This window comes from Aythya fuligula, chromosome 1 (genome assembly GCF_009819795.1).
Source record: "Aythya fuligula isolate bAytFul2 chromosome 1, bAytFul2.pri, whole genome shotgun sequence".
Taxonomy (NCBI): Eukaryota; Metazoa; Chordata; class Aves; order Anseriformes; family Anatidae; genus Aythya; species Aythya fuligula.
In genome coordinates this window covers 47,817,300-47,842,794 of record NC_045559.1, presented here as the reverse complement: position 1 = coordinate 47,842,794, position 25,495 = coordinate 47,817,300, and the positions used below count along the sequence as shown (strand labels likewise).

Below are 25,495 nucleotides of genomic sequence, written 5' to 3'. Positions count from 1 at the left end.
TATTTAAGTATTAAGTATTTATATTTTAAGATTCACAACAAATACTCTCCTAGCAGTTGTTGAAAATGACTTCTATCAACATAGTGTTTGCTAGCAGTCGTCTTGCCTATTGTGTTGATAAAAAGGAAGCCTAACAGGGAAGAAAATGCTGTCAAAGCACGAATATTTACAACTCATCCCCAGGTAACTCCCAGCAATATTTAGCTCATCCTGGTCAGGGCGACACTGCGTATTCACAGGACAGCAACGTGACAGAGCAGACCTGCTTATGAAGGAGGTCTAACACAGGGTAAGGTGAACACGACTGTGTAAATTCCTCTTTTTTATACTTAGTGCCCTGTGCCACTACATGCCAGTTTTCCTTAACAAGTAAAGCCAAAATATTTTTGTTACTCTTTTAATTATTATTTTTTTAAATTTAAATAGTAAATTGGAGAAACTCTAAAAGCTCTACATGTAACATGTTTTTAATTAAAGATCCTAAATGTGTCTACTGAACTTCTTACTCGATGCAGCTGAGGCCTCTGGATGCTACCGTAAGTTTTAAGAAGTATAAAGCACGTAATGATAAGGAGAAGGGTTTAACTGCCACCTCGCAGAGTTTCGGGCTTGCTGCTGACTGTTCATCTACCTACCCACCGAACCAAAGGAAATGATCCTTCTTTTTCTCAGCCGTCTCTGAAAGAAAATAATCTGGATGTTATTTCAGCATACAGCTCTTAGTGCTATCTCCTGATGGCTTGCTTGTAAATTACATGTGCTGGATTTCTTTTAGAACACCACTGATTCATAGAAACCACTCACTGAACTTTTGATTATTCTCCTTTGGCAAATGTATATTCTTAAGAAAGATAAAGCATTCATATCCGAATGGATAGAAATGGCAGGAAATAAGGTGGCAGCTGGTTAAGAGTAAAATTGTTTGGTATACATTATAATTTATTTCATCAAAACATTCTGTTCCTCGGGCAGCTGGAAAGAGCCGTGTGATCCCATTTGTGAAAATACTTGTTTTCTCTCTGCTCTATTTGCTACGTTTTAGGAACTCTTTGTGAAGCAAGCAAACCTTCCTCCTGGCTGCAGGCTGAGAAATTCTCCAGGGGCTTTCATCGCAGACTTTGTTCGTGGTGTGTATCCACAATTAACTTGCTCTAATTTGCTGGAGGGAAAGGCTCGATATTCCTGCTCCCCTAGCCGTGCTGCCTGACCACCGTGACCACAGGGCAGGGCAGTTACACGTTGCCATTTACATCTGCTCAGGTAAATGCTTGTCAAACTCTGGTCAATAAGCAGACATGTGTTTGATAAGCAATATCGAGCCTTTTAGCTGAAGCAAATTTTATCTGACCAAAGAGCATGTCATGGATTTGCTACACAGCATCTTCGGGGCACAGGGATGCAGAGAGCAAGGAAAGGCCCCTTTTATTCTTTCAGGTAGCTCAATAAATCAGCTTTAAGCCTTTTCAGCGAATCAAAGCAAATTCAGCAAAATCAGCCGGGCCAAAAATGCATTACCCCCTTCTCTACTCACGTCATATTATATAAATAAATCAGCGTGCTAGCTCTCCAGTAAATTTGGCATACTTTTCAGGAACAAAGTGAAAAACATTTCTAGCAACAGGCACTTCACACTGTTGGGAAAGTTCTGCTGCCTCCTTCCTTGGTCATGAGAAGGATTTTTGCCTAAAGGAAAACTGAAAAATAAACCCACTCGTCCCTCCCTTTCTCTTTGTGAACATTTGAGAAAAGTCACAAATGTAACATATTCTGCTATGGTTTTCAAGAATTCTTAATGTTCATTTCTTCACTATTAATCTAAATCTTGATTTTAAATATCTACTATATGGATGATGCACTGCCCAAACCAAAATGCTCGTGTGCGGTAGAAAGGATCTGGAAAAGAAATCAGAGATTTCTGCAGTTTGTGCTTTTCCTCCGCAGATGGACGAAATGCCTCGAAAACTGGCTCAGAAGATTCATATCCCTATAGATCCAGTCAGTATTTGTCCCAGGACTGCTACCCCAAAACATGCCCACCAGAAATAAATAAAGCACTCAGTTTGAGTTGCACTTACGAATTTAAAATCCCTGTCTATGCAAAGTAATTCTCTCTTTATATTACTACATATTACTAATTTGAAGAATTATTGTTTGTAACATGGTAAATTAAAAACCTGATTTTGTTTACATGATGGAAAGCTTAGTTTTCAGAGCCTGAGATCTCCCTGCTGCTCCTTTTCTCTTTTTTCTCTCTATTTCCCACCTTTCTCCTGCTCCGTTCTGCTTTCTTATCCAGTAAAGCACTAAAGGCAGAGCAAGTATGTATTAAACATCCTAATGCCAAAGAAGCTAAAAAGTAGCTTAAAGTAGTTTAATACACCACATGTGGCCCATAATCCCAAAAGTAATTTAATTTAATCACCTTTTCTTACACTAAAAAATTATTTTCTTCTCCCCTGTGGCTGTGTGAGAGACTCGCACAGACAGAGGAGGAAAGCAGCTAACTAACAGTGCCGAAAGAAAAAGTGAAACGTCCCCTTCTCCCACCGAGCCTCTGCAGCTCGGGGGAGTCTCAGAGCAGAGCATGAAGGCAGCTCTGCCCCGAGCTACTCTTACAAGGTGCCAAAAGCATCATTTAAAGATCGATTTGCACTTTTAAGGTTTGAATTTCATTACTCTTGCAAATTTATCAGACCTCTAGTATTATTTTTAAGAGACATTAACTTCCCATGGAAAAGTTAACAGAACCCTAGTTAGGAAAGATCCTGCTGATATACTGCCTCTTTAATTTTTATTCTACCTTTTTCATAACAATATCTGAAGTTTTAAGTAACAAACATTTATTGCATTCTCCTGTTCTTGTTTCTCGTTCGCCACATAAATCACGGTCTTCCTCTCCGTGACTTTCTAGCAGCCAGCTGTGGTTTCAGAAACAAATTATTATGACTTCAAGCGACGAATAAACAGCAAAAGCAAAGAAAGTCCTGAGATCCTATCCACGTTAAAAAATGTCATTAATAAATAACATAGGAAAAGAGGACTACAACAGCTGCGAAAAGCAGCTCTGGATCGGGACAAGATGCACTGCATTTCTCTGAGATAAATTTGTGAACTTTAAGGGAAGATTCCTAATTTGAGAACTGTTGTAGAAAAGTTATATATTTTGGAGAAAAAGATTTGTAGTTGCACATGCATATGGAGAATGATTTTAGCAATAAAAATAAATCGGTATTCCATTAAAAAAAAAATGTTTTGGACATAACGAAGCCAACGCAGTTTTGAAAAAAGTAAATCAGACTTTTTGCAAGGTCTCTCATCACCGGGAGCAAAAGTGTTAACTAAGCTGCAGAGGACCCAGACCTGTTCTGTCCCCTCCTCACTTCTACCCGGGGAGAAGCCAGTGGGCATTCCACAGGAGCGACTGGCAGCCGGACCCGAGGCTATCTGAACTGCCCCGACGAAAACAAGGACAAAACTGACCTTCAGGACCTGTGTTGTTTTAAGCCATTTCTGAGAATGCTTAAGTAAGAAAGACCGTGTTTGCCTTCCAGCCCCCATTTTAAACCTGCTTTGTTGTCGGTGCTTAAAGCCACCTTTTTTTCAGAAACAGAACAAATTCAATTCGAAAGCACCCAGACACGACAAGCAGATGAAACCACGCTGACCAGTTCACTTAACAAAGAATTATTTTTTTTTTCCCTGCAGAGGAATCGCTTCAGCTACCAAACTCAGCGGCGATTTCTAAGAAAAAGGCGAATTATTAACTCCGACGCTCTTCACCCACATCCTCAAGAATCGCGCTGAAAAATCACGGCAGCCTTTCGGAGAACTCCTCGGTGGCCTCGTTATTAAAAAAAAAAAAAAAAAAAAAAAAACTGCTCGGCTCCACGATTTACTAGGGGCACGGAGCCGAGGCACCGGCGGGGCTGTCGCTGTCGCTGTCGCAGTCGCTGTCGCTGCCTGCCGGGGCTCGCCCCCTGCCCTGCCCCGAGCCCCCCGCCGCCGCCGCCCGGCTCCGCACGCCCTTTGCTGCCTCCCCCCCAGCGGCGGCCGGCCCGCACCCCCCCGTTTTTTTGGGGACGACCTCGCACTGCTTCCCACCTCCTCGGCCCCCAAACACCCCTCGTCTCCTCCGCCTCCCGAGCCGAAAACGTCGCCTTCCCAACGCCGCCGCCGGCTTTGAGGGCGCTCCCGACCTTCTGCCGGGGGCCGGGGCGGGCTGGGGCCGCTTTCGCTTTGTTTCTGCCCCCTCCCGCTCCCGAAACCCGGCTCGGGGCCCGGCTGCGCCCCCCGCGCTCAGGTGCCCGGCGGCTGCGGGGTGCCCCCCGCCGCCCCCCCACCCCCTCCGCCCCCCCGGGCACTGACCTGCGGCGGCTCCGCGGCCCGGCCCCGGCCCCCCCGGTGGGGTCGCGGGGCCGGGGCTGCGGGGGGGGGAAAGAGGGGGGGGGGGTCGGGAGGCGGCCCCGGTGCCCCGGAGGCCGGGCGCGGGGGGAGCGCGGAGGCCGTCGGGGGCCGTCGGGGGGGCGCGGGGCGCTGGCGGGCGGTGCCGCGGCTCCGGTGGCGCGGCCCGGGAGCGGTGCGGCGGCGGCGGAGCGGGGCCGTCACATGATGCGGTTCCTGGAAAGTTCCTGGAAAGCAGCCTTTGTATGGAGCCTGCCCGGGCGGGGGGGCGGCCGGGGGGAGGATGCCCGCGCCTCCGAATCAAAGGCGGCACGGACCGCTCGCTCCTGCCCGCTCCCGGCGAGGAGGGGGGCGGGCGGGCGGGCGGGGGCTGTTTCCCCACAAGGACCATCCTCCTCCTCCTCCTGCTGCTGCCTCCTCCCTCCTCCTCCTCCTCCTCCTCCTGCTGCTGCTGCTGCTTTCGCAGCGGCAGCCGCCCGCCCGTCCGTCCGTCCGTCTGCCCGTCCGTCTGTCTGCCTGCGCCCCGCACCGCGATGCCGCCGCTCCCTTGACACCGCCGGCGGCCGCAGCGACCCGACCGCCCCGCCTCCGGGGGCACCGGCAGCACCGGCAGCAGCACCGGCAGCAGCAGCAGCACCGGCGGCAGCAGCGGCAGCAGCGGCAGCAGCAGCCCCGTCCCGTCCCGTCCCGTCCCGCCGAGCCCCGGTGAGTGCCGTGCCCCGCGCTACCCGAGCCCCGCCGCCGGGCCGCGCCTTCCCCGACGGCCCCCCCGCGCTCCCCCGAGGACGGGGAAGGGGAAAGCTGGCCGGGCTCGGTCCCGCTGCCCCCGGGGATCCCGGGGAGGCGGCGGCCGCACCTGCGAGGCGGCGGCGCCCGGTCCCCGGGGCGGCTCCGAGGGGGCGCCGCGGGAGGGGCGGGGGGCGGCGGGCACGGCCGGGGGCTCGCAGCGGCAGGAGCCGGCGAAGTTTCGCTGGGAAAAGTTGCCGAGCTGCGCCGCGGGGAACTTGCGGGGATGGGAGGCAGCGGCCCCGCCGTAAGACCGGCGGCCGGTGCGCCCGCTAGGTAGAGGGGAGGCAGGGCGAGGGGGCTGCGAGCCCGGCGAGCCCCCCGGGCCGCGTGGGACCGGCCCCTCCTCGCCCCCCGCTGGCACCGCCCGGCTCGGTGGCCCCGCGGGGCCGGGGCTTTGGTCCCCGCGCGGGGATGTGGCGGAGCGGGGGGCGTCCCGCAGCCGTCGCCCCCTCCCCGCCGCGTCCCCGCCGCTGCCCCTGGCGGGCGCGGGGCCGCGGGGCGCGGCTGCTTCGGGCGGGCACCGAGGCGAGACCCCCGCGGCGGGGAGGGGGGCGGCGGAGAGGTCCCTCGGGCCGGGTCCCCCCCCGGGGGTGCCGGGCGGTCCCCGCGGGCCGGTCCCCGCTAACCTCGCTCTCTCTCCGCTCGCAGGCGGCGGCGGCGGGGGCCGGGCCGGGGCCATGCCCCCTGCGCGGCGCTGAGCGCGGCGGCGGAGCCCCCCGGGCGCCCCCGGCCCCGCGCCCCCGGCGCCCCCCCATGACCCTGCGCTCCGCCGAGCCCCTGGAGAGCGCCGGGGGTCCCCGGGAGCGCTGGGGGCGCCCCGGGGAGGCGGTGGCGGCCGCGCCCGTCGCCGAGGAGCCCCGGGAGGCGGCGCGGCTGGCCGCGGCCATGGAGGAGCTGCGGCGCGCAGGTAAGCGGGGCGGCCCCGGGGAGGAAGAGGAGGAGGAGGAGGAGGAGGAAGAGCGGGGCGGCGCGGCGCGGAGGGGGCTCGGCCCCGCGGTGCCGGGGGGAAGCGAAAGCGGCGGCAGCGCCGCTCCCCGGCGGGCGCCCGGAGCGCCGGGAGGGGGAGGCCGGGGCGGCGGCGGGGGGAGCGGGGCCGGGGGCACCCCCGGTACCCGGAGCTCTGTCCGCCGGGAGAGGGGGCCGCGGGGACGGGGCCGGCATCGTCGCGTCCCCGCCGGCAGCGGGAGAAGCGGCTCGGCCGCCCCTCCGTGCCCAGAAGCCCGTCCCGGTGCGGGGAGCGGAGGCACCGTCAGGCGGATCGCTCCCGACAGCGAGCACGAAGGCTCCGTGCCGGCAGGACCCCGGGCTGCTCGCAGCGAAAGGAACGGGTGCTGCGGCTCCGCCAGGCAAAGAGCAGGCGGCTCTTAAACGAACAGGCAGCCGGCAAGAAGTAAAACTCTGCTTTCTCTGCTCTCGTGACAGGATGGTACTGGGGCAGCATGAGCGTTGCTGAAGCCAAGGAGAGGTTACAGGATGCCCCCGAAGGGACTTTTTTGGTTCGGGACAGCTCGCATTCAGAGTACCTGCTGACTATTTCGGTAAAGACATCAGCGGGACCGACCAACCTACGCATCGAGTACCAGGACGGCAAGTTTCGGCTGGACTCCATCACCTGCGTCAGGTCCCGGCTGAAGCAGTTCAACAGCGTGGTGCATCTGATCGAGTACTACGTGCTCATGTGCAAGGACAGAACCGAAACGCCCTCCAACGGGACGGTTCATCTTTACTTGAACAAGCCTCTCTACACGTCGGCTCCATCCCTGCAACACCGCTGCCGGATAACGATAAACAAGTGCACAAACCAGATCTGGGAGCTGCCCTTGCCAACCAGACTAAAAGAGTACTTGAAAGAGTACCGGTACCAGGTATAGCTATCTTTTCTCAATGCCTCCAACTTAACTCCAGAGTAACTTTTAAATGCAATTCTTAAAATCAGCCAAAGAACTGAGTAACCAGTTGCACGGCTCAGCATGGAATTCACTATCAAAACAGTGGCAGTTCTGGGGAAAGGCTTTTATTTCAGATGCCACAAAGGGAGGCTTTATGTAGGATAATCCCAGCCTGCATCCTCGGGGGTTCGGCAAGGTGGCGTGCTGTCCTTGCGAGGGGCGAGAAGCCAGGAACCCCTCCGGATCGTGTTGCTTTGTCGACGGCATAAAAGCTGCACTAACTGCAAAGTGCTAACTGGAGCGGTGGGACGGGGAGAGACCGCAAAAGTGGTCAGAGACGTACGAGAGCGCGGAAGTTGTCAGTGGTCTGATTCCGAGATTCATTTGGTGCTGGTGTTCATATAATCCTGAGAGCTTAACTGGATCACACTGTGATAATCTTGCCAAAGTTATGCAACTAATCAAATCCAGTCAAAAAAGCGATCATCCATTCAGTTTTTATTGAACTCTAATTTCTGTGCTTTTCTGCAAGGAAAGGGGAACTGAAAGCAATCACTTTAAAACATTGTTTTTCAAAGTTCTCTAAAAGCTGATATTAAGGAGAAATGCCACATCTTTCGTAGGAACCCAGTATGTTGCTGATTATACCAGATTGGTATCCCAGAATCTTTGTTAACATGTTAACATCTTCCCGGTGGTGATATATCCATGCTATTACTGCTAAGCCTCGTTTGGTTGAGGCTTCAGGACTCCACGCTGCAGAACTGCAGCTGCTCGGTTCTGATGTCAAAGCATGGATATCAGCAGTTACGGCTGTCTTCTACAGTGTAGAATGTTTTCTTCAGCTTCTTTCCCAAAATATGGGGAAATCTGGATTTTTTTTTTTTGAGGGATTGTTTTTTTTGTGTTTTTTTTTTTTTTCTTTTTTTTTTCTTCTAATTCACCATTGTAGCTACCAGACTATTACTCAATAAAAGCAATCAGATTGCACACCTATCTCAATCGTTGTACGTATGGATTTGCTACCATTTAGGAGACAACAACGTTAAGAACCTGTAGCATTTCCCAGCTAACACTTCAACAAGCGTACCTGGGCCAGTGATGGTGAATACCCCGGCTTTGCCTTTGTGGGGCTGCTCAGAGGTAGAGCTGGTTTATGCTCAGATTAGTGGTTTGGAGGCTGCCTGCCGAATTTCCGTGGTTACATACTAGCACGGGACATTGCTTTGTGCGTTACAGCAGTCCCCCAGATGGGAATATGGGGCTGAGACCCTCAGTACCCATTCCTCTCTCTAAATGTAAAGTATTTAATAGAAGAAATATCCAGGGTGGGGGTACTACGAGAGCAGTACAGAGGGAAAGCAGGGCATAGATGCATTCTCAGTCAACAATTTCATAATTTTAACTCTTTCCCTAGCTTACCTTAATTAAAGCAAATAGACTTGTGTTTGAACAAGGAGGGCTGTCAAGACTTGCTGTAGTCTAGCCCTGCCCAGGCTGAAATAGAAACAACACAAACTGATCTTGTCTTCCCTGTGACTTAGCTACTTGGTGGTGCTACCCAGGTGCTATGTCCCTCTCCTCACCCTGGGGCTCTGCCCCATGCTTGGTGGCACTGGGATTTCCAGCATCGTGCACTCGGGCTGTCCCAATTGCATAGGCAGAACTGAGTGGCACAGCTGCTCAAACAGGGAGGATGCCAAGGTGATGGTCCCTGGGCCCCTTGGCAAACGCTTGGTATGCCAGCGTTGCTGCCCCTGCAGGAAAGGTGGCTTTTCTGCCTCCTCCTCCTTGGTTGCCATTCTCTCTCCCCAAATTTCATGCGAGCAGTCGTGTAGAGTTGGGCTGGGGGCAGTTTTCTCCTGAAACACAAAACAAAAGCTTTTGTTACGTAATTTTTTCCCACGCCCTGCCAAAATGCAGCCGTGCTGGACGGCTTCCACCCTCCACTTCCCACCCCAGCAGAGCCCTGGCTGGACGTGCCCGTGCCACCGCCGTGCTGAGCAGCCTGTCCTGCGGGCCGAGCAGGGAAGGAGCTGAATTCCTGGGAGCACGTCACTTGGCAAATCTGCTTTCCTACAGCTCTTGTCCCTCACCCGGCGATGAGGTAGCTGCTGGACAGGACAAGTCACCTCTGTTAGCCACCCGTGGTGGCGAGCCGAGCTCCTTCCCAAGCAGCCCCCCTGGCCTAGGGGTTGGCAGTGAGACCACCGATGGAAGAAGCAGCTGGAGAGGAGGCACCCATCGGGTGCCAGAGGCGACGGGGCAGACACAGGGCTCTCCATGCAGCTGCTGCGGGTGGGCTGAGGCCAGGCCTGCCCTCAGCAGACACGGGGCAGACGCAGCGCTCCTCGGGAGGGCTCCAGGGGTGCCCCAAAATGCGTGTGGGCGAACCACAGGCTGAAGATAGCAGGGTGAGAGGGGGCAATGAGTGCCACAAATCAGCGGGGGTGCCCAGGCTGCAGCATCGAGGCAGGGGACGGGCGGCCTCCTGCCGGGTACGGCGTCCCTCGAGGTCGGTACGGTCAGGGAGAAGCAGGGGCTGCAGCTGGGCTGTGCTCGGAGCTACGAACAATATTTTGAACAGACTGGAGGGGGAACTAGTCCTCTTTGTATGAAAGCAGAGCTCTTGTCCTCATTAGGATGCCAGCCCCAGGGCTGATGCATTACACTCGTAAAACCGAGCTTTACTGGAGCTCGCTGCAAGCTCGGCTTCACCCTAACACAGCACGGAGGGATGAGGGCTCTGGTACAAAAAATGCAGGGATAGCACATGATTAAGATTACAGGGGTGAAAAAGTCTTGCATGTGGACCCCATGAATTTTCAGGCACAATCATGTGGTCCAAACATTTTAAAGAAAGGTGCAGTGCTTTTTTTTAATTGTTGTTTTTAAATTTATTTTTGACTTTATGGATGTCACTGTGGCTTGCTCACAGCACTAGCTTTTAAATTGCCGTCTCTTCAGATTCCCAAAATGACTTTTAACTGATGTATGTCGTCCTGAATTGCTAGCATGGAGTGTTCAGTGAAGTCAGTCTCACAGGTTCAACACCTGTGAGTCAACGAAAAATCATGAAAGGACTATAACAATTTTTACATTTTTTTTTTCCTTTTTCCTCCATGTGTTGGTCTAGCTTTCCATTTTTAAGTCTTGACGTTTCAGATTTTACAGTCTAAGCCTGGAATGTTAGTTTCTGAAAACATCTTTGTTTTAATTAAACAAAAGCTGAGAATGCCACAATCGTAAAAGTGGATGAATAATTTTTATTTTTATTTTTTTTTCCCAAGATGGATGCTGAAAATGCAGTTTGTGGCTGGATTTAGCTGAGCACTAAACCCAGCAGAAATGTGATCCATGTTTCCATTTTAGCTGCCTGGGCATTTCCCTGGCACTGGTATTATCACCAGGGACAGAAAATGGTTCAAGCACAAGATGGGTGGGTAGAGTGGGAATGCAACCAAGCAGCTGCACCCATCGCATTAGAAGCAATTTTATTTTAATCTGATCTCCTCAGTATTGTCCTAATTATAATTTATGTAACCACATTCTAGATAAACAATATCTAATTATTCGCAAAAAGAAAAATGGTTCACAGAATATGGGGTGGGGGTTGTTTATTTTTAAATCCTAGAACAGTCTGGAACTTAGTCCTCACTGAAAACTGCAGGGCTCTGAGATCTGAGACTCTCACTACATTTCATCACCTTAAGAAAGAGAGTCTCATTACAATAGGAAGGACAGCGTTGTGCGGTTGCATGAATTCCTATTTCTTAGTTACCTCTCATGTCTTAGAAAAGTGCTCCCATGGGGGAATGACCCTGTCACATGTAATTGAAAAGCTCCATTTACTCACATTTTCTATTCAAGAGCTTTTTCTTGTATCCCTCATAAAATTCCTATGGACTTTTCCTTTGGATATAAGCTTAGGATTTAGCAGAAAGTCAGTTGAGTTGTGTCACTGCTTTGTTCTTCTTCGTCCCAAGCACATGATGGAAATGAGGAGAGACTTTCAGATGTGGGTCTACCCATCATCTGAAGTAAAGCAAAACAAAACCTCTGCTGACTTTGCTATCACTAAAATAAATCTAGGTATCAAAGTGACTGCTGGAGGAAATAACGGCTTGAGGGATGCCAAAGTGTCTGTTACCAGTTTTCAGTAGTTGTAAGAAACTTCCCTGTCAGAGGAGGGATTAAAAAACTGAAAACTGCAGGAATAAAGGAAAGGTTTAGTAGGTAAAACATACAATTTCCAGAATAGCTAACAGTTACTTAGCGGGGTCTGTATGCAAAAGGCGGTGGGGATGACGAGCTCCGGGGGTATCTCCCGGAAACCTCCTCTTCCTCAGTGCTAACCTCAGCAGGTCCCAGTATGCTGCTAAGCCCTTCGCACGGCTGGAAGTGCCTGGAAACAGCATTCCTCTGACACATAACTTCAGATCACCCAGACCCGAGCTCACTTTACAACACCATGGCGGTTTGCCACGGTATTGCTCAAACGGGCTCTTTTCCACAATGGGCTGAAGATCAGCCAAAGACACTGGAAGGCAGCGCCGCTGTTACGGGGCTGCGAAGGGCGGTGGGGCCAGACACCGCCGGCCAGCATCGCCCCCACGTCTGACCGGGGGCACGCTGCAGGCAACAGGGAAGGGCACAGCACGTGGGGACCCTGCTCTGACAACGGGGACAGAGGGCAGGAGGGACAGCTCCTGCAAGAGGTGGCACTTGGCAGGAGATGTGTGTGAGGAGCTAAGCCGCAGGAGCGCAGACGGGGCTATGGTGCTCTGGTAGAGATCAGAAGTCGAGGGAGGGGAGGCAAGTGTCAGCACACGATTGTAAAGCACATACAAAGAAAGTCTGGCTAGCTAACTCAACTTCAGGGGAAAAAAGAAAAAAAAAAAAAAAAACTTATAGCAAAACCAGTCTGTCCTGGTCCCAGGGTTGCCAAGGGGATGAGGGATTAACTGTGTTTATTTATCAGGTTATCTTTAGGGGCTCGAAGTAGCCAGTTCCTCTGAGAAAGTCTATGGGAATGTAAAAACACAGCACAGGAATTACTCTGTTTAATCTCCTTGATAAACTGTGGCTTTTATTCTGCTTAAATCCTATTTAAAAAAAAAAAAAAAAAAAAAAAAAGATTGCACCCTTTTATTAATATTTTATTTTATTTTATTACTATTTGTTGTTGGTATTGCTTTTTCCCCAGAGTTGGAGCCACTAGCTCTCCAGGAACTGAAATACCAAAATAATATCATTACTTTCTGTGACACAAAGGAGGAAAAAAACTGCAGGAGCAAAAGCTGCTTAGATTAGCATAAGAAAGAGGCTGGCAGTTACTTGAAAAGAGTTGCAGTAGGAAATACTCAGGAAACTCAGCGTTGCTTGCTGCACAGAACAAAATACATTAAAAAAATCCCCAAATTCAATGTGCCTGCCTTAATTTCTTTTTCATCAGCAGGCAGGGTTTATGCAAGTCAAACCTTGTGTTTTCAGACCAATTGCTACATAATTGGTGTTTTGTAGCTGAGGACTGCAGTTGGGTGCACTGTCAGTTAGCAAATGGCAACGCAGAGGTATGGTAAACGTGGGAAAGATTGAAAGCCCAAATTCTTCTGCAAATTCAAGCTGCAAACTCTTCTTTCTACTTTACTGAAGTTATTGTTTCTCAGACTTTAGATCAGGCTTGGTAACCAGAATTGTAGCAGAAACAGCTGCGAGATGGACATTTGAAAGCTGTAAACTCGCTTTTCACAATGCTTCGTTAGAAGTTAATTGTATCTCTTCAGGTTGCAGCCCCCAACCCGGATCTGTCCAGCTGCAGCTCTGCACCCACACTCTGTCTGTCCCAGTGGCAATGCCCAGCCTGGAGGGGTTCCTCTGAATGCCTCAACTCCACACCAGGCAGTTGCTTTTTTCTCTCATTTTTCTCACCTAGAGCATTGCCTATTGACAGTCTGCAGGGCAGGGGAAATTGGGGATCAGCTGGTAGTGTTTATGGAAATTTTAGCTGCCTCGCCTGCTTTTCAGAAGAACAATATTAAGTGTGACTGAGCCTGTACTAGTTGCAGTTCCCATATCTACAAAGCGGGAGGCGAGCTTAACATTTCGTAGTTTTTCAGTGTGGGGCGAGGAGTTGCTTGCCTTTCAGTTACCACTGACAGCATTTAAGCCACGGCGATGGTGATATCGCTGAGTGGCTGCCTTGCTCAGCAGAGAGAAGAGAATAAGTTAGGGAAGGCAGCTTCTTGTCTGCCTCCACTGCGGTGGAAGTGGCATCACAGCTCCTCTGGGAGCTGAAGTACTGCAGGCGGAAACCGAGAGCGAGAAGATAACTGCTTTCTGGAAACTCATCTGTTTCCTTTACGTCCCCCGATGGAAGATGCAGTGCCCACTTCAGGCGGCCGAGCCAGCCCCCCGTCAGCACAAACGCCACAGGTTTCGTTTTGAAAGGGAAGAAAATCGAGTGCGAGGACTGTTAATCGAAGGGTATTTTTTGTTTGGAAACAGGACATATGGAAGAAGTCTGAGCAGTGGCAAATCCTTGGATAGGCTACCTGCAAAAACTTTCCATGAATCATTACTAGCTCGTCAAATGCTTAACCTGAAAGTATGAGCCTTTAAAAATAGATGTGCTCTATATGGGCTTGTCCAGCTCAAAGCCTGGGAAAGAAGCAGTGGATGACAAAAATCAGTAGTTATTCTCCTCTCAAATAAAACCAATCTCCCTGGCTTTATCCAAAATGCTAGACACTCATTTCATATGCTGTAATTTGCAAACAAAAGAAGTTCATTTTATGATAGGGTTTCAGGCTTGAATCTTAAATTCCGTTTACTTATTTGTCAGTATTTAATTTTCAGAATAATTTGTTAATTTCTTTGTTCTCCCATAAGTAAAATGCTTGCTTTACATAAAAGAAAAAAAAAGAGTTTCAAAAGTCTGGACTACTCAGAGGCTTTCAGTATTTCCAACTGTCTCCTGAAAGCATCTTTAAATTAAACTTCAAAAACAAACAGAGAACTACATTAATTCATATGCTTCAAGAAAATGGACTAAAAATTCCTTGCAGGAGAAACACTGAGTCACATTTTGCAAATATGCATCGCAGGTTTTTTATTCCGATTCACAGCAGAGGTTCCTTTTCTCTGGAATGAATGTGCCGGTTTCACATTTGATGCCTGCCTCTTCTCTCAGAGCTATCCCACGTACAGCTTTTGGCCAGGGATTGTTAGCACCAAGCAGCACTAGGAGCTGTTAAGGCAGTACTGCTAAAAACCACCTTTTTTCTTATCGAAACGAATGTAAATGTATGGGCACTACACGGTCACTTCAGACCCCAGTGCTTTAATGGTTTGAAACTCTCTGTGCTACATTTCACCTCCATGCTGGATGTGCCTTTTAATAAAACAACACTTTTAACAACTTTTGTGACGTGTCACCTCTGTTTTATGCCCATTGCTCTCTTTGAAGTGCATTAGTTGGAAGCCTTTATCATTTCAATGAGGGGGAACTTAGGAAGAGGTGTGGGTCCAGCCTGGCACCCCCTCGCAGCAGCGAGGAGCTGCAGGTGCCGGCAGGGAGGTGAGGCGCTGCCGCTGCCCCCAGCGCCCCGCCGGGCACCAGCCTGGCCTTTGGTGGCTGGTGCAGGACAAGATGCTGACATTTGGGAGGGTCATGAAGCGGGGTGAGGGGGAGGAAGAGGATGGGGAGGAAGAGGATGGGGGAGGAAAGGCAGGGAGCGCTGCCTGCACAGGCAGTGGGTGGCAGTGCCTCACAGAACCTTCTTCTGCCTCTCAGGCCACAGAGCTTGGGCCGCCCTGGCTCAAGTTTTAACAGTGCTCTTGAGATGCATCACAGTCAGAAATGTTCTGTGCTCGTCTTTCCAAAGACGACAGTCAGCCATATAATATATGTTTCTTTTTTCCGTCTTCATTTCGGAGGTTTTGTGAGAGATTTAGCCAATTAGATGTGTTTTTAATAAACAAATCTAGAGACTCATATTTCTTTTCTTTTGTCCATAAAGTTGGAATGCTGTCCTACAGACAATTGGAAACAGCATAGTCCTAATAGATTAAATCTGGTTGCACGAGTTTTAAAAACACAATTTGGCTCTCGTTATCAGCAGAAACAAATTAGTATGCAGAAAACAAAGAAAATGCATACATGCTACGATGGAGCTTAACTCTAATTAGCATAGAGGATCCTCTCAAAAGCTTTTTTTTTTTTTTATTTAATAAGCTTATTATACTTGAACAGTTTCTAAAAAGATTTGGGATTTTTAAGTGAGCTTTAAAATGTATGTGGTAAATTTAAAAACGTGGCATTCTGATCTGGAATAAGACACGTGTAAAAAAGAATAGCGTTGTCAGAAGAGATACCACTTAGCCTGGCTTCCACAGGTTTGGACTCACTACGCTGATGCAGCGGTCCACAGAAGCGTGGCCTGAAGCCCCCTGGTGATTCCCCCCTATACAGAACCACAGTGAACAAGGTTTTAGGTCCAAAGTCTGATGTGCAGGATTGACAGTGGCCCATTGATCTACACAGGCTAGGAAATACTTCTGTAGTCTGCATGTTTAGCCAAGTTTAGTGTTCAGATCTGAGCAGAGATAGCGGGGAATGGAGCTGAACCCAACCTTGCTCAAGTATTTTTTTCCCCTAAAACTGGAATGGAACTGAACCATTCTTTTGAAGTTTTGTTGAACTTGGACCAGACCTGGAGGAACTGTGGACAGAGCTGAAACCAAGCAGAACTGAAACAAAAAGTTTAAGAGCTTGTCTCCTCGGACTTGAGGTGTTTACCTGTGTGCATCCTTGTTCTGTAGCTGCAGTGTAAGCACAGAGCATAATGAACACCTGGCTTGTATCCATTGATCAACCTGAACCACTGGTAGTGCATTTACAGATCCCATCACTCACAAACCAGTGGAAGGAAAAGGAAACACCAGATATTCCCTTTAATGAGACTTGGACCTCTGCTGCTATCCTCTTCCTTCCGAGGCTTATCTGTTTCCTTTCACCACTCTCCTTCTTTGCATGTTTAGACTGCAAGCAAAGACGTGACTAATGCTGGCTGCACTAAAGACAACGAGGCTGCAGCTATTTATGTGAGTGGGAACCGGAGTTGCTCCATGCATATCCATATGTTTTGCTAACTTTCTAAGATATTCTTGGACAGTATAAAACAAATAATAGTAGCTGCCTCATCTGGCAAAAAGACGGAGTAAATGCAAGTGATGTAACTGCTTACATTTTCTGGTTTAAAATGTAGGTGCGGTATTGGCAATTAAGTACGGCTGCCAGGTGACATCTCAAGTCTCCAAGTTTGGTCACTCCAGGTGTAGAGATAGCACAGTTCCTTAGACAGTGACTAGAAATGGGGAAAGAAAAAATCCAAACCTTGGCAGTCAGAGAGGCAGTAAGTTAAAAAGCAAACTATCTGTAGTGATGCAGCCTGCGCTGAGGGATGATCTTATAGATCGACTGCGGTGCTCCCTGCTCCCTGGTGTCAGCTCGTATCGTTTACAAATGTATTTTCTCGCAGCCAGCGTTACAAACCGCCCATGACATGAAGGTTTAAAGCCTGCACTTTGGCTACCGCAGCACAGTTTGTTACCGCTGACGGCGCGCTGCGTGCTCCCGGCGTGCACTACGGACACAGCACACAGATCCAGAGCCGGTCTTCCTAGAAGACCAACGTGTGCCCGGGACAAAAGCATTTACCTTGGCTTAATGGATGCATTGGAGTAAGATACAGCCCATCAATTATTGAATAAGATGTAATATACCAGTTATTGGATAAGGTATAGCCCATCAATTATTGAATGAGATGTAACCTATCGAATACAACCTATCCGATATTCAGTAAGATACAATCCAGCGATTACTGAATAACATACAACCATTTAAAAGCCGCCCAGAGCCCTCGCACGAAGTTTATTACCTGACACACACACACACTCACACTCACACGTTAATTTACCCGGTGCCTGGCCCCGCCGCTCAGGTGCCGCCCCACACCCCGCAGATCCCCCCCGGCGCTGCCCACACCCCAGCGGTCGGTGGCCGGGCTCGTGCCGGATCCGAGCCCCAGTCCCGTCCCGTCCCGTCCCGTCCCGTCCCGTCCCGTCCCGTCCCCCCTCAGCCTCCGGCCGCCCCCGGGGCCGGGCTCCCCGCCTCGCCTCCCGCCCGCCCGCCGCGCTGCCCACAACCGACATGGCGGCGGCGGCGCCCCCCCGCCCTTCCCCGGCCGGCCCGCGGCGCGGGAGGCGGTGGTGGCGGCGTCTTCCGGCGGAGCCCTCACCAAAGATGGTGGCGCCCGAGCGGGCCCGGCGGGGGCGCCGCCGGTAGCTCCCCGCTGCCCTCCCGTAAGTACGGGGCGGAGGCGGGGGCGCGGGGCTCCCCCCGCCGCCCGGGGGCCTCGCTCCCTCTGCTCCGCCGCGGGGCCGTGCCCTGCCCTGCTCTGCCGTGCCGTGCCGGGCGGCGAGCGGCAGCTGCTGGGCGGGGGGAGCCGCCAGGGACCGGGGGGGGCAGGTTTGGGGCTGGCGGCCCCGGGGGGTGCGTGAGGTGCGGGGACGGGGCGGGGGCTGTGCGCGGTCCGCGTACTTGGCAGGTGTGCCCGGTAAATGTGGCCCTGCCGTAAGCCCCCGGGCTCCGCGGTCTGTAGGAGCGTGCAGGGGAGGTGTGAGCAATGTCCCCTCCTGGCCACGCCGGGCTCTCGTCCCTCCGTGTGCCCCCCAGCACCGCAGTCTCCAGGGGAAATGTACCCGGGAGCTCGCTGTGGGGCTCTAGAGGCAGCCGGTGTTTGATGTTAGCCGGAGCCGTTTCCCTTTCGCATTAAACTCCGGCCCTACACTTAGGTGCACCGAAATCCCGATAACGCCGCCCTATCTGGCCCTGCGGTTCCTGAATCAGACACTTCCTCCTCGTGGCAAACACACATCAAGAAGCACTTAATCTTTTAAAAGACCCTAAATATCAAAAACGCCGCATCCTGGAAGGTGTGCTGGGCCGGTGGCCTTGGCGTTGAGCAGCCCCGCAGGCTTTTAACACCTGGGCTGGGCTCGCTCTGAAGCCCGTGGGCCAAATGTCTTTTTCAGCAGGAATTTCCACCCCGCTTTCATAACTCAGCAGGCATTGCCCGGTGCGTGAAGGTGCAAACTGGGACGCTTGAGAAGCGCTGGCCACGAGGAAGAGGAGCTGGGCATGTGTTAGGCAGTGCCCAGGGACCTCGTTTCTCCTCCCTCAGTACCTGGGTGAGGCTCTCGGGCTGGGACTTTGGGTGGCCCATGCCAAGGGTGAAGCAGGAGGGTTACGTAGTGTTGGAAAGAGTTTCCTGCCTGGGTTTAGGTAATGCCGTCTGAGCTGTGGCTGGGTGCCGGGTTTGAACTCTGCAAGCACTTTGGTGAGCTCGCAAGCAGACAGGGAGTTCTGGAAAGAAGAAATTGCAGGGATCTGCTTTCTGATTTTATTTTTTCTGATTTTGCTGTAGTCTGGTAAGTGCCTCCAAAAGGAGCTCATGTTAGAGACTGGAATCTTGAGTTTCACCCATTTAAAGTGAGCATCCTAATGTCAGATGAGATACCCAGTTCTCTTTTTTTTTGCCTACTGTTTTTCTGTCTCCTTGCTTTCACTGTCATCTTACTCTGTGTCAGAGTTTGGTGTTTGAGCTATGCCTAGCAAACCAGGCCTTTTAAAGGACACGTGCCAGGAAAGCTGCTGTTCAATTCCGAGATGACCCCAGACAGAAGGTGAGCACCTCAAAATTCAGGTCAGCACAGAAAAAAACACTGGGTGACCTCCTGGGAAGCTGCCATCCAGCATTGCTTTCAGCACTCAGGGAAAGCATTTTCAGAAAGTGCCTTTATCAGGGGGAGCCACAGATGGGGTTTTCCGGTCTCTTTTTTTTTGGCCGTAGGCTCTTGCATTCTGTCCAGAATGCCATTTATGCGCCTATATGTTCTGTTGATTACCTGCCCTAAATTTCAACAATCAGGCCGTGTAGGCTTGTCTTTCATGGGGTCTTGGGAGTCAGTAGGCATCTCTGACAATATAAAGACTTTAGGTCTCTTACAAAAGCTTTGAGAACCTTGATCTCTCCCTGTGTCCTTAAGCTGAAGGAAGTGCAGTTCCTGCAAGGTCAGGCTGTCAGTACAGCAGCTTCTGGTTTAATCACCAGAAAATCTCTTAGTAATCACATTCAACACCTGCTACTTTTTTTTTTTGACTTCATGATTTAGTCATGAGAAAGTATTTAATTGTATTACTAAGTAATTTTCCTTTTCAAGTGCCATTAATGGTCCTGGGGATATGTTTGTCATTAAGGACTAGACTAGACATCTTGATTCAGTTCCTAGCTCTGGCACTGAGTCCTGATGTGATCTTGGATGAGCTGCTTGGTCTCTCTGGACCTTGATTCGTCTTCTGTAGAGTGGCTATAAAATGCATCTTTTCCAGCTTTTGTCTAGTCAGTGTTAGTCAAGTGAAATGGAAGCTGGCAGACGGCACCCGACTGCTTCCTATAAACACATTAGAAGGGCAAATACCAGCGAGGGAGAGGAGCTGTCTAAGCTAAAGAACAGTATTGGCAGCAAAAACGCCTATAAATAGAAGATGAATAAATTTAAGATGGAAATTTGGGGAAGATATCTCACCATCAGATCTGTCGATTCCTAGAACAGCCCTCCAGGATGAGCGAGGGGAGAGGGCAACCTGCTGCATGAGGTCCATTTCCACCCTGGCTACAAGTAAAATGTCTTGCGCAGGCCAGGGCTACCTGCTGGCTCTGCTGCCGGCTGGCTGCGCTGCGCCTCACCGTCCTGCTGCTGTGCACTGTGGCAGCAACGGAGCAGCCGTCACGTCTCAGACGCTGGGGACAGGTCGTGTGGCATCTCTTTAACTTCCTGGGGATAGAGTCTTTTTTGGACTGGCAAATGTGCCAGCTGCTTTGGTGTGGACCTTGACCAGGTAGCGAGTGGGGTGTTTTGGCAAGGTTTTTGCTCCAGCCAAGCACTGGTCTTCACAGTGCCAAAGGTTCTCTCTAATATTTCCCAGAAGTGGCTGCATTTTAGCTTGTCAGACAGCGTAATCTGAGCAGAGAGAAGATGGTGGGGACCATGAGCAATTTTCCCAGGTTGGTGATTCTGAGTCTGGCATATTTTTTTTCTAAAGGTTTTTGGGTATCAGACATCACTTCTGGGTGTTCAGGGTTGTATTTTAATCTCCATGCCTTGCCCTTTACTCATGCTCCAGGTTGCCAGATGGATGCCAGAGACAAGCAGCTTTTACGCTCCCTGCGCCTGGAGCTCTGTACGGAGGTGCTGGTGGACGGACTGGTTATTCAGTATCTCTACCAAGAAGGGATTCTCACAGACAGTCACGTTCAAGAGATAAAATCCCAAACCACAAGTCAAAGGAAAACCATGATGCTCCTTGACATTCTCCCTACTAGAGGACCTAAAGCTTTTGATGCGTTCTTGGAGTCCTTACAGGAGTTCCCGTGGGTTAAAGACAAGCTGAAGGCAAAGCGTAAGGAAATGACAGTACAAGATCCTGCAGGTAAGGCCAGGGTTGTTGTTGCTGGTGTTTTCTAGCTTATTCTCAAGCTGTGGCTTTGAAAGTATTGAACATACCCAGTAATTTCAAGTTATGCATCATACAGATACAGAGCGTGATAGCACCACGGGGCACAGCCTGAATTTCCTGGAACCAGCCAGATGCCAGGAAGCGTTGCAAAGTTTGGGGTGTGAGCAAGCCTGAGTTTCTGGATGTGGGGAGACAGCAGCTCTTCTACAGCTGCCTTTGGAGAGTCTGAGATGTAGGAGGACCCAGGCTCCGTTACTACAAAGGGAATGGGCTATAAAAAGTAATTTTCCTTAGCTGAACAGCGGTCTCTTCACCATCCATACCTGATTAATGTGTGCTTTATGTATGTTTTACGGTGTTTTGTTTCTGGACTGACAGAATTTTTATTTACTTAACTTTATTGTTATGATTTTAATGTTGTTTTAATTTATTTAGCAGCATATACTAATTAAGAATTATGTGCTTTATTGTGTTTATTGGAGTGCAAATGTCTAGTGTTATTACCTCCAAAATTACTAGCTCTTGCTTAGTATTAAAAAATAGTTTAGGAGCTAACCTAGTGGATGTTTTAAAGTCTTATTTAGTCAAATCCCTGTTTTTCTGATATTTAAATGTAGTTCTAAAATGAGTTTTCTGGATTGATCTTCATTCCAAAGTGGTTTCTTTACCAATATGTGCATGCAATTATTGACCTGTTTTCAAGTCAAGAAGACTGCTTAAAATACTTTCTTCTTGCCCTATTTTCTTACAACATGCATTAGTTGTTAAATAGGAGTAGGTAATGACAGTTAAATAGTGAAGTAGTTCTCATTTGGGAACATTACTTCTCACTAACCTTCCTTCCTTCCCCTCCAAACCTCCCCCCACCCCATTTGGATTTGGTCACATTAGGATGCACGTGATGTGTGATTTTTCCAGTGTCAGTGTGCTTTGCGTGAGTCTCTAAGCTTGGGAAGGAAGATGTGTGACTCAGGACTGTTGAACATCATGTGCACCTGCGTCCGAATTAGCTGCACACTCAAGAATGTTTTGTCAAGATCTGCTGGACAAATGTGGCATGATTTTACCTTAGGACATTTTTACAGAATATCACCACAGCTTGTTGCTCTGTTGGGCCTCTGTGGAGGTTGCTTTACACTTGCTCCACAGCTGCAGGGATGGTAAATAATCTTCAGAACTTTTTGGAGACCAAATATTGTGCGCTGCCCATGGGTGAAAACACCGTGAGCTGTCAGCACAACGCAAACTTGTGGTGTTGAAAGCTGTTGCTGTTATGACAGATCCCGTCATGCTCATGCTCTTTATTTGCCGTACAAATCAGTGTGTGTGTTTGCTAATTGCCGGTTAAGCTGTTGAATAATCCTTACAGTTCCACAAAAACACACACAGCCATCGAGTACAGTCAAGGTCCTGTATTTTGTTACTCGAAAAATTGTTTCTGCTTTTATTCTTTCGACTGTTCTGTGGATTGCTTGTTCCTGATATATTGTGATTAACGTGCTGTATTTATGCATATCAGGTTCTCTGGTTTCGAGTGGGTTGACTGTACTTGATGTTGCCAAATCTTGTGTATGAATTAGAGAAGATTTCCAGATTAGATCAAAGGTTACTGTTATTTTTACTGTGGCAATGCAGAGTGTAAGAACAGGATAAGAGGCAGATAGCCAAGTCTGTTTTAATATTTGGGCATATTCTTTAGAAGCCAGAGAAAGAGAGCACCATCTGGGTCCTAATAAATGATGAGTGTGCCCTGAAATGAATTGGAAACTATGGTGACATCACCGCGGCTGATTACATGCAAGAAAATGTGGTTTGGGATAAAAAGCCTCGCTTTGCATTCTAAACAACAAACTTGTAAGCTTTTGTCTCACCAGAGTACTTGAGCATATGCTTGGCTTTAAGCATGGAAAAAGCCATTGGCTCTAATAAAACTGTAAGCATGCTTAAAATTAAATGTATTCTTTAGTGCCATGCTAGATAACTTCTACCTTATTGGAAACAGTTCTTATAAATGGTGATTTGTCACTGGCAATTTGTTCTAAAGAATCTATTTGTAATGAGAAGAGCCTTCTATGTACATGCTACATTTTTTTTAAACCAGAAGACTTAAAAAATTGAAATTGGTTTCATGGCCCCAGATTTTTAAGTCTTTATTCCTTCCAATCATGCATACTTATGGAAATCACATGCCTGCTGTTCACTTGTTTATGCTCAATTAAAATTCTGTTTACTCAAGCAAAATATTCTCAGTTTTTGCAGATCTTCTGCAGGATTAAGGACTGATGGCAAGTTGTTCCTTGAAGGAAGGTTTTATTTTGTAGTCTTTCACTTCTTACTGACTACATGCAGGATTTTTAGAGTCAATACTGGTATACTATTACTTTATCTGTACGTGAAAACTCTGGCACATGCACAGTGATTTTTCTCTGTTGGCCTTTGGATTATTGTGCATTTGGTTCAAACAGCTCAGGCTTTCTGTCTTTTCTGTGGATCGGCTGAGAAATATATTTTGTTGGTTCCCATTTAAAAAAAAAATCACAACTGTAATTGTTAAGAAGCTTTTAATTTATTTTCTTCCCCTAGTAAAAGCAAAACAAACAAAAACAACCAAAGTAAACAGGACTTTCAGAAGAACAGAAATAAAAACATTTTTGGTGATGCAGTGCAATTATGATCTGGTGGACTGAGAGCTATGAAATGGAAGCCAAAGTCTGAGACGTAAACAAGACGCTGCCACTGACTCATCGTGAGGCTTGGGCATATTATTTTAAGACGATGGATTTGTCGATTCACAATTTGTGCAACGTGGTGTGATGTTCATGGAACAGCACAGAGCATGACTGTAAATTGGCCCACGGTTCAACCCAGGGTATGCTGTTTGGCTGCTTGCAAATAAATGAGCCTTAAAAGCTTTGACATGCTGAGTTTTATTGCTTAATATCAGTTTGACTAAAAAATAATAGTTCTATATGCTGTTAGCTACTGTAGTTATGAGGAGCACAGAAGACACCCTAATTCTGCAGAGCATGAGGAACAGTTTCCACTGGAATCAGGAGCATGACGTGCAGGCAGGTAGGGCTACTTCTGTCCATATAAATGCAGCAAAGAGACCCCCGGTTGCTTCCCCTTGCTTGTTTACTTTATGCATAGAGCAGCCTTTTGACTAGGGGCACTTTTCTCCAGTCTTGTACAGTCCTGTCAGATGGCAAATGGCACATCTTGAGGAAACCTTTTCTTAAGGTAGGGAAAACATAACTCTAAGTCCCAAAAGTGTCAGGAAGAAAACTGAGTGTGCTTTGGAGGTAAATATTTATGACTTTAATCGATTTCAGTAGGATAAGGGTGTGTTTCTAGCTTGTTTAAAAACCTGTGATAAAACAGTTCACCCTATGTACAGTGTTATTGCAAGACTTACGAATCATCGTAAAGATCAACAACAGTTGTGAGCGTCTGTTTTTGAAGGTCATAACTTCTGCTGTAGTAAGAGTTAACAAAAATAGCGTCTGGTTCATTAGAAGACCATTGTTTTTTCTGCCCTAGTTTGGATAACTTTATGCCTTTGTCAGGAACATAAATCTTCAATATAGTATTATAATTCCTCTGATAAACTACAGCTGTTGGCAACAAAATTCCATTCTTTCTAGGAACAGCACACAGTTACCCAATATTTTTTGCACTGAGTAAAATAATGTAAGCTTTGAAGGCATTTGTTTATCGGAGTGTTTTTCTAATCTCTCTTAGCTCAGGAATTTCTTCACTCAAGTATTATATTACTATATATACTTTATGTTGCTGTAAAATTATTTACTTCTACAAGTGTTAGTACTGCACCTCTTTGTAGTATAGATTATTTCTCCACTCCACAGGAAATCACAGCATATTGAGAAAGAGAAAAATGTGAGATACAGCGTTTGCCAGTGGAATTCTGCAGCAGCCGTTGCTATCCTGGCAAACATTAGTGAATTTGGGGCATGGAGTTACAGAATCATCTTGGAAAAGCTCTTTTGTCACAACAAGCAAGGAATATTTTCTAATGCGTGATTTCTTTTTCTTTTTCTTTTTTTTTTTTTTTGTTGTTGTTGTGGTACATACTCAGCCATCTGCATTAGGATCCTGTTAGACTTGGGTGAGGCTTTTTATTTTGAACAGATTTTGGTGGGACTGGGTCTTTCCCTGGCTACATGTGGAGTGCATGTTTTTGTATAGCTCTGTAAAGCTTCGTGTTGTGTAACACTTTGGATGAAGCATGCAAATGCAAAAGAAAGCAGAACAAGTACTTTCGCTGAGAAAGCCATCCCCCCCTCCCCCCCAGCTTTACCAAAGTCCTTTTCCACATCTGGGTTGTAGATTTCTAAGAATTCTGATTCAAATGCAGCAGCTTTAGGACATGGGGAAGTTTAACATCTCTTCTTACCTTTTGTTGGCTGCTTCCTGACCTCTTCCTATCCTGCTTCCTCTCACCTCTAATGCAATGAGGAAACAGCCTGGTCTCTTGCCTTTTCCATTTGGATGTCAGATAGGAGAGCAGCAGAGAAATTCCTTTTCTCTCTCTAAAATGGTGGACAGAAGAGGGTGTTTTTTTCTTTCTTCTCTTTCCCTCCCCTCTCTTGTGTAGTCCAGTGACAGAAGAGGGAGTTTCCTCCCGTGAAGGAAAGGGATGGGCTTAGCAGTCTTGGCCGCACTGGACTGACCTGGAGATGAAGGAATGCCCCTGTGCCACATCCCAGTGCCTGGAGGCTGTAGAAACTGTTCTCTAGTTCTCTTGAGAGATTCAATTCCATCTTTGTAGGAGAATTTCCCAAACACTTTTCCATATTCCCATCTCCCCTGAAAA

At 48.7% G+C, this 25,495-nt stretch overlaps 2 protein-coding genes and 1 long non-coding RNA gene across 5 annotated transcripts in view; 2 read left to right on the top strand and 1 right to left on the bottom strand.

The window, feature by feature from the left end:
- The first annotated feature begins 6,042 nt into the window (after positions 1-6,042).
- Positions 6,043-7,960, top strand: SOCS2 (suppressor of cytokine signaling 2). Its single transcript, XM_032196920.1, has 2 exons — positions 6,043-6,097; positions 6,613-7,960. The coding sequence occupies exons 1-2, from the start codon at positions 6,076-6,078 to the stop codon at positions 7,059-7,061; spliced, it is 471 nt and encodes a 156-aa protein (XP_032052811.1). The 5' UTR covers positions 6,043-6,075; the 3' UTR covers positions 7,062-7,960.
- A 42-nt stretch (positions 7,961-8,002) lies between these two features.
- LOC116494826 lies at positions 8,003-25,208 on the bottom strand. The gene is made up of 2 exons (XR_004253897.1): positions 25,076-25,208; positions 8,003-8,941 (listed from the first exon to the last, which is right to left on the bottom strand). It is a non-coding gene; the product is annotated as an uncharacterized LOC116494826 (long non-coding RNA).
- The window catches only part of CRADD (CASP2 and RIPK1 domain containing adaptor with death domain), a 75,200-nt gene continuing 67,080 nt past the window's right edge, over positions 17,376-25,495 (top strand). The window contains exons 1-2 of one of the 3 annotated variants that reach the window (XM_032196892.1): positions 17,376-17,444; positions 20,329-20,634. In XM_032196892.1, the coding sequence (XP_032052783.1) occupies positions 20,337-20,634 (298 nt within the window). In that variant the 5' untranslated portion in view covers positions 17,376-17,444; positions 20,329-20,336. Of the gene's footprint in view, positions 17,445-19,592; positions 19,801-19,963; positions 20,210-20,328; positions 20,635-25,495 lie in introns of those variants that run through there. The other 2 variants (XM_032196908.1, XM_032196901.1) reach the window with 2 other exon arrangements.

Bases quoted from the DNA above. Each gene is read 5' to 3' on its own strand.
- SOCS2 (XM_032196920.1), top strand. From the start codon at position 6,076: ATGGAGGAGCTGCGGCGCGCAG. The intron at 6,098-6,612 runs GTAAGCGGGGCG...CTCTCGTGACAG, and splicing joins GGAGGAGCTGCGGCGCGCAG to GATGGTACTGGGGCAGCATG.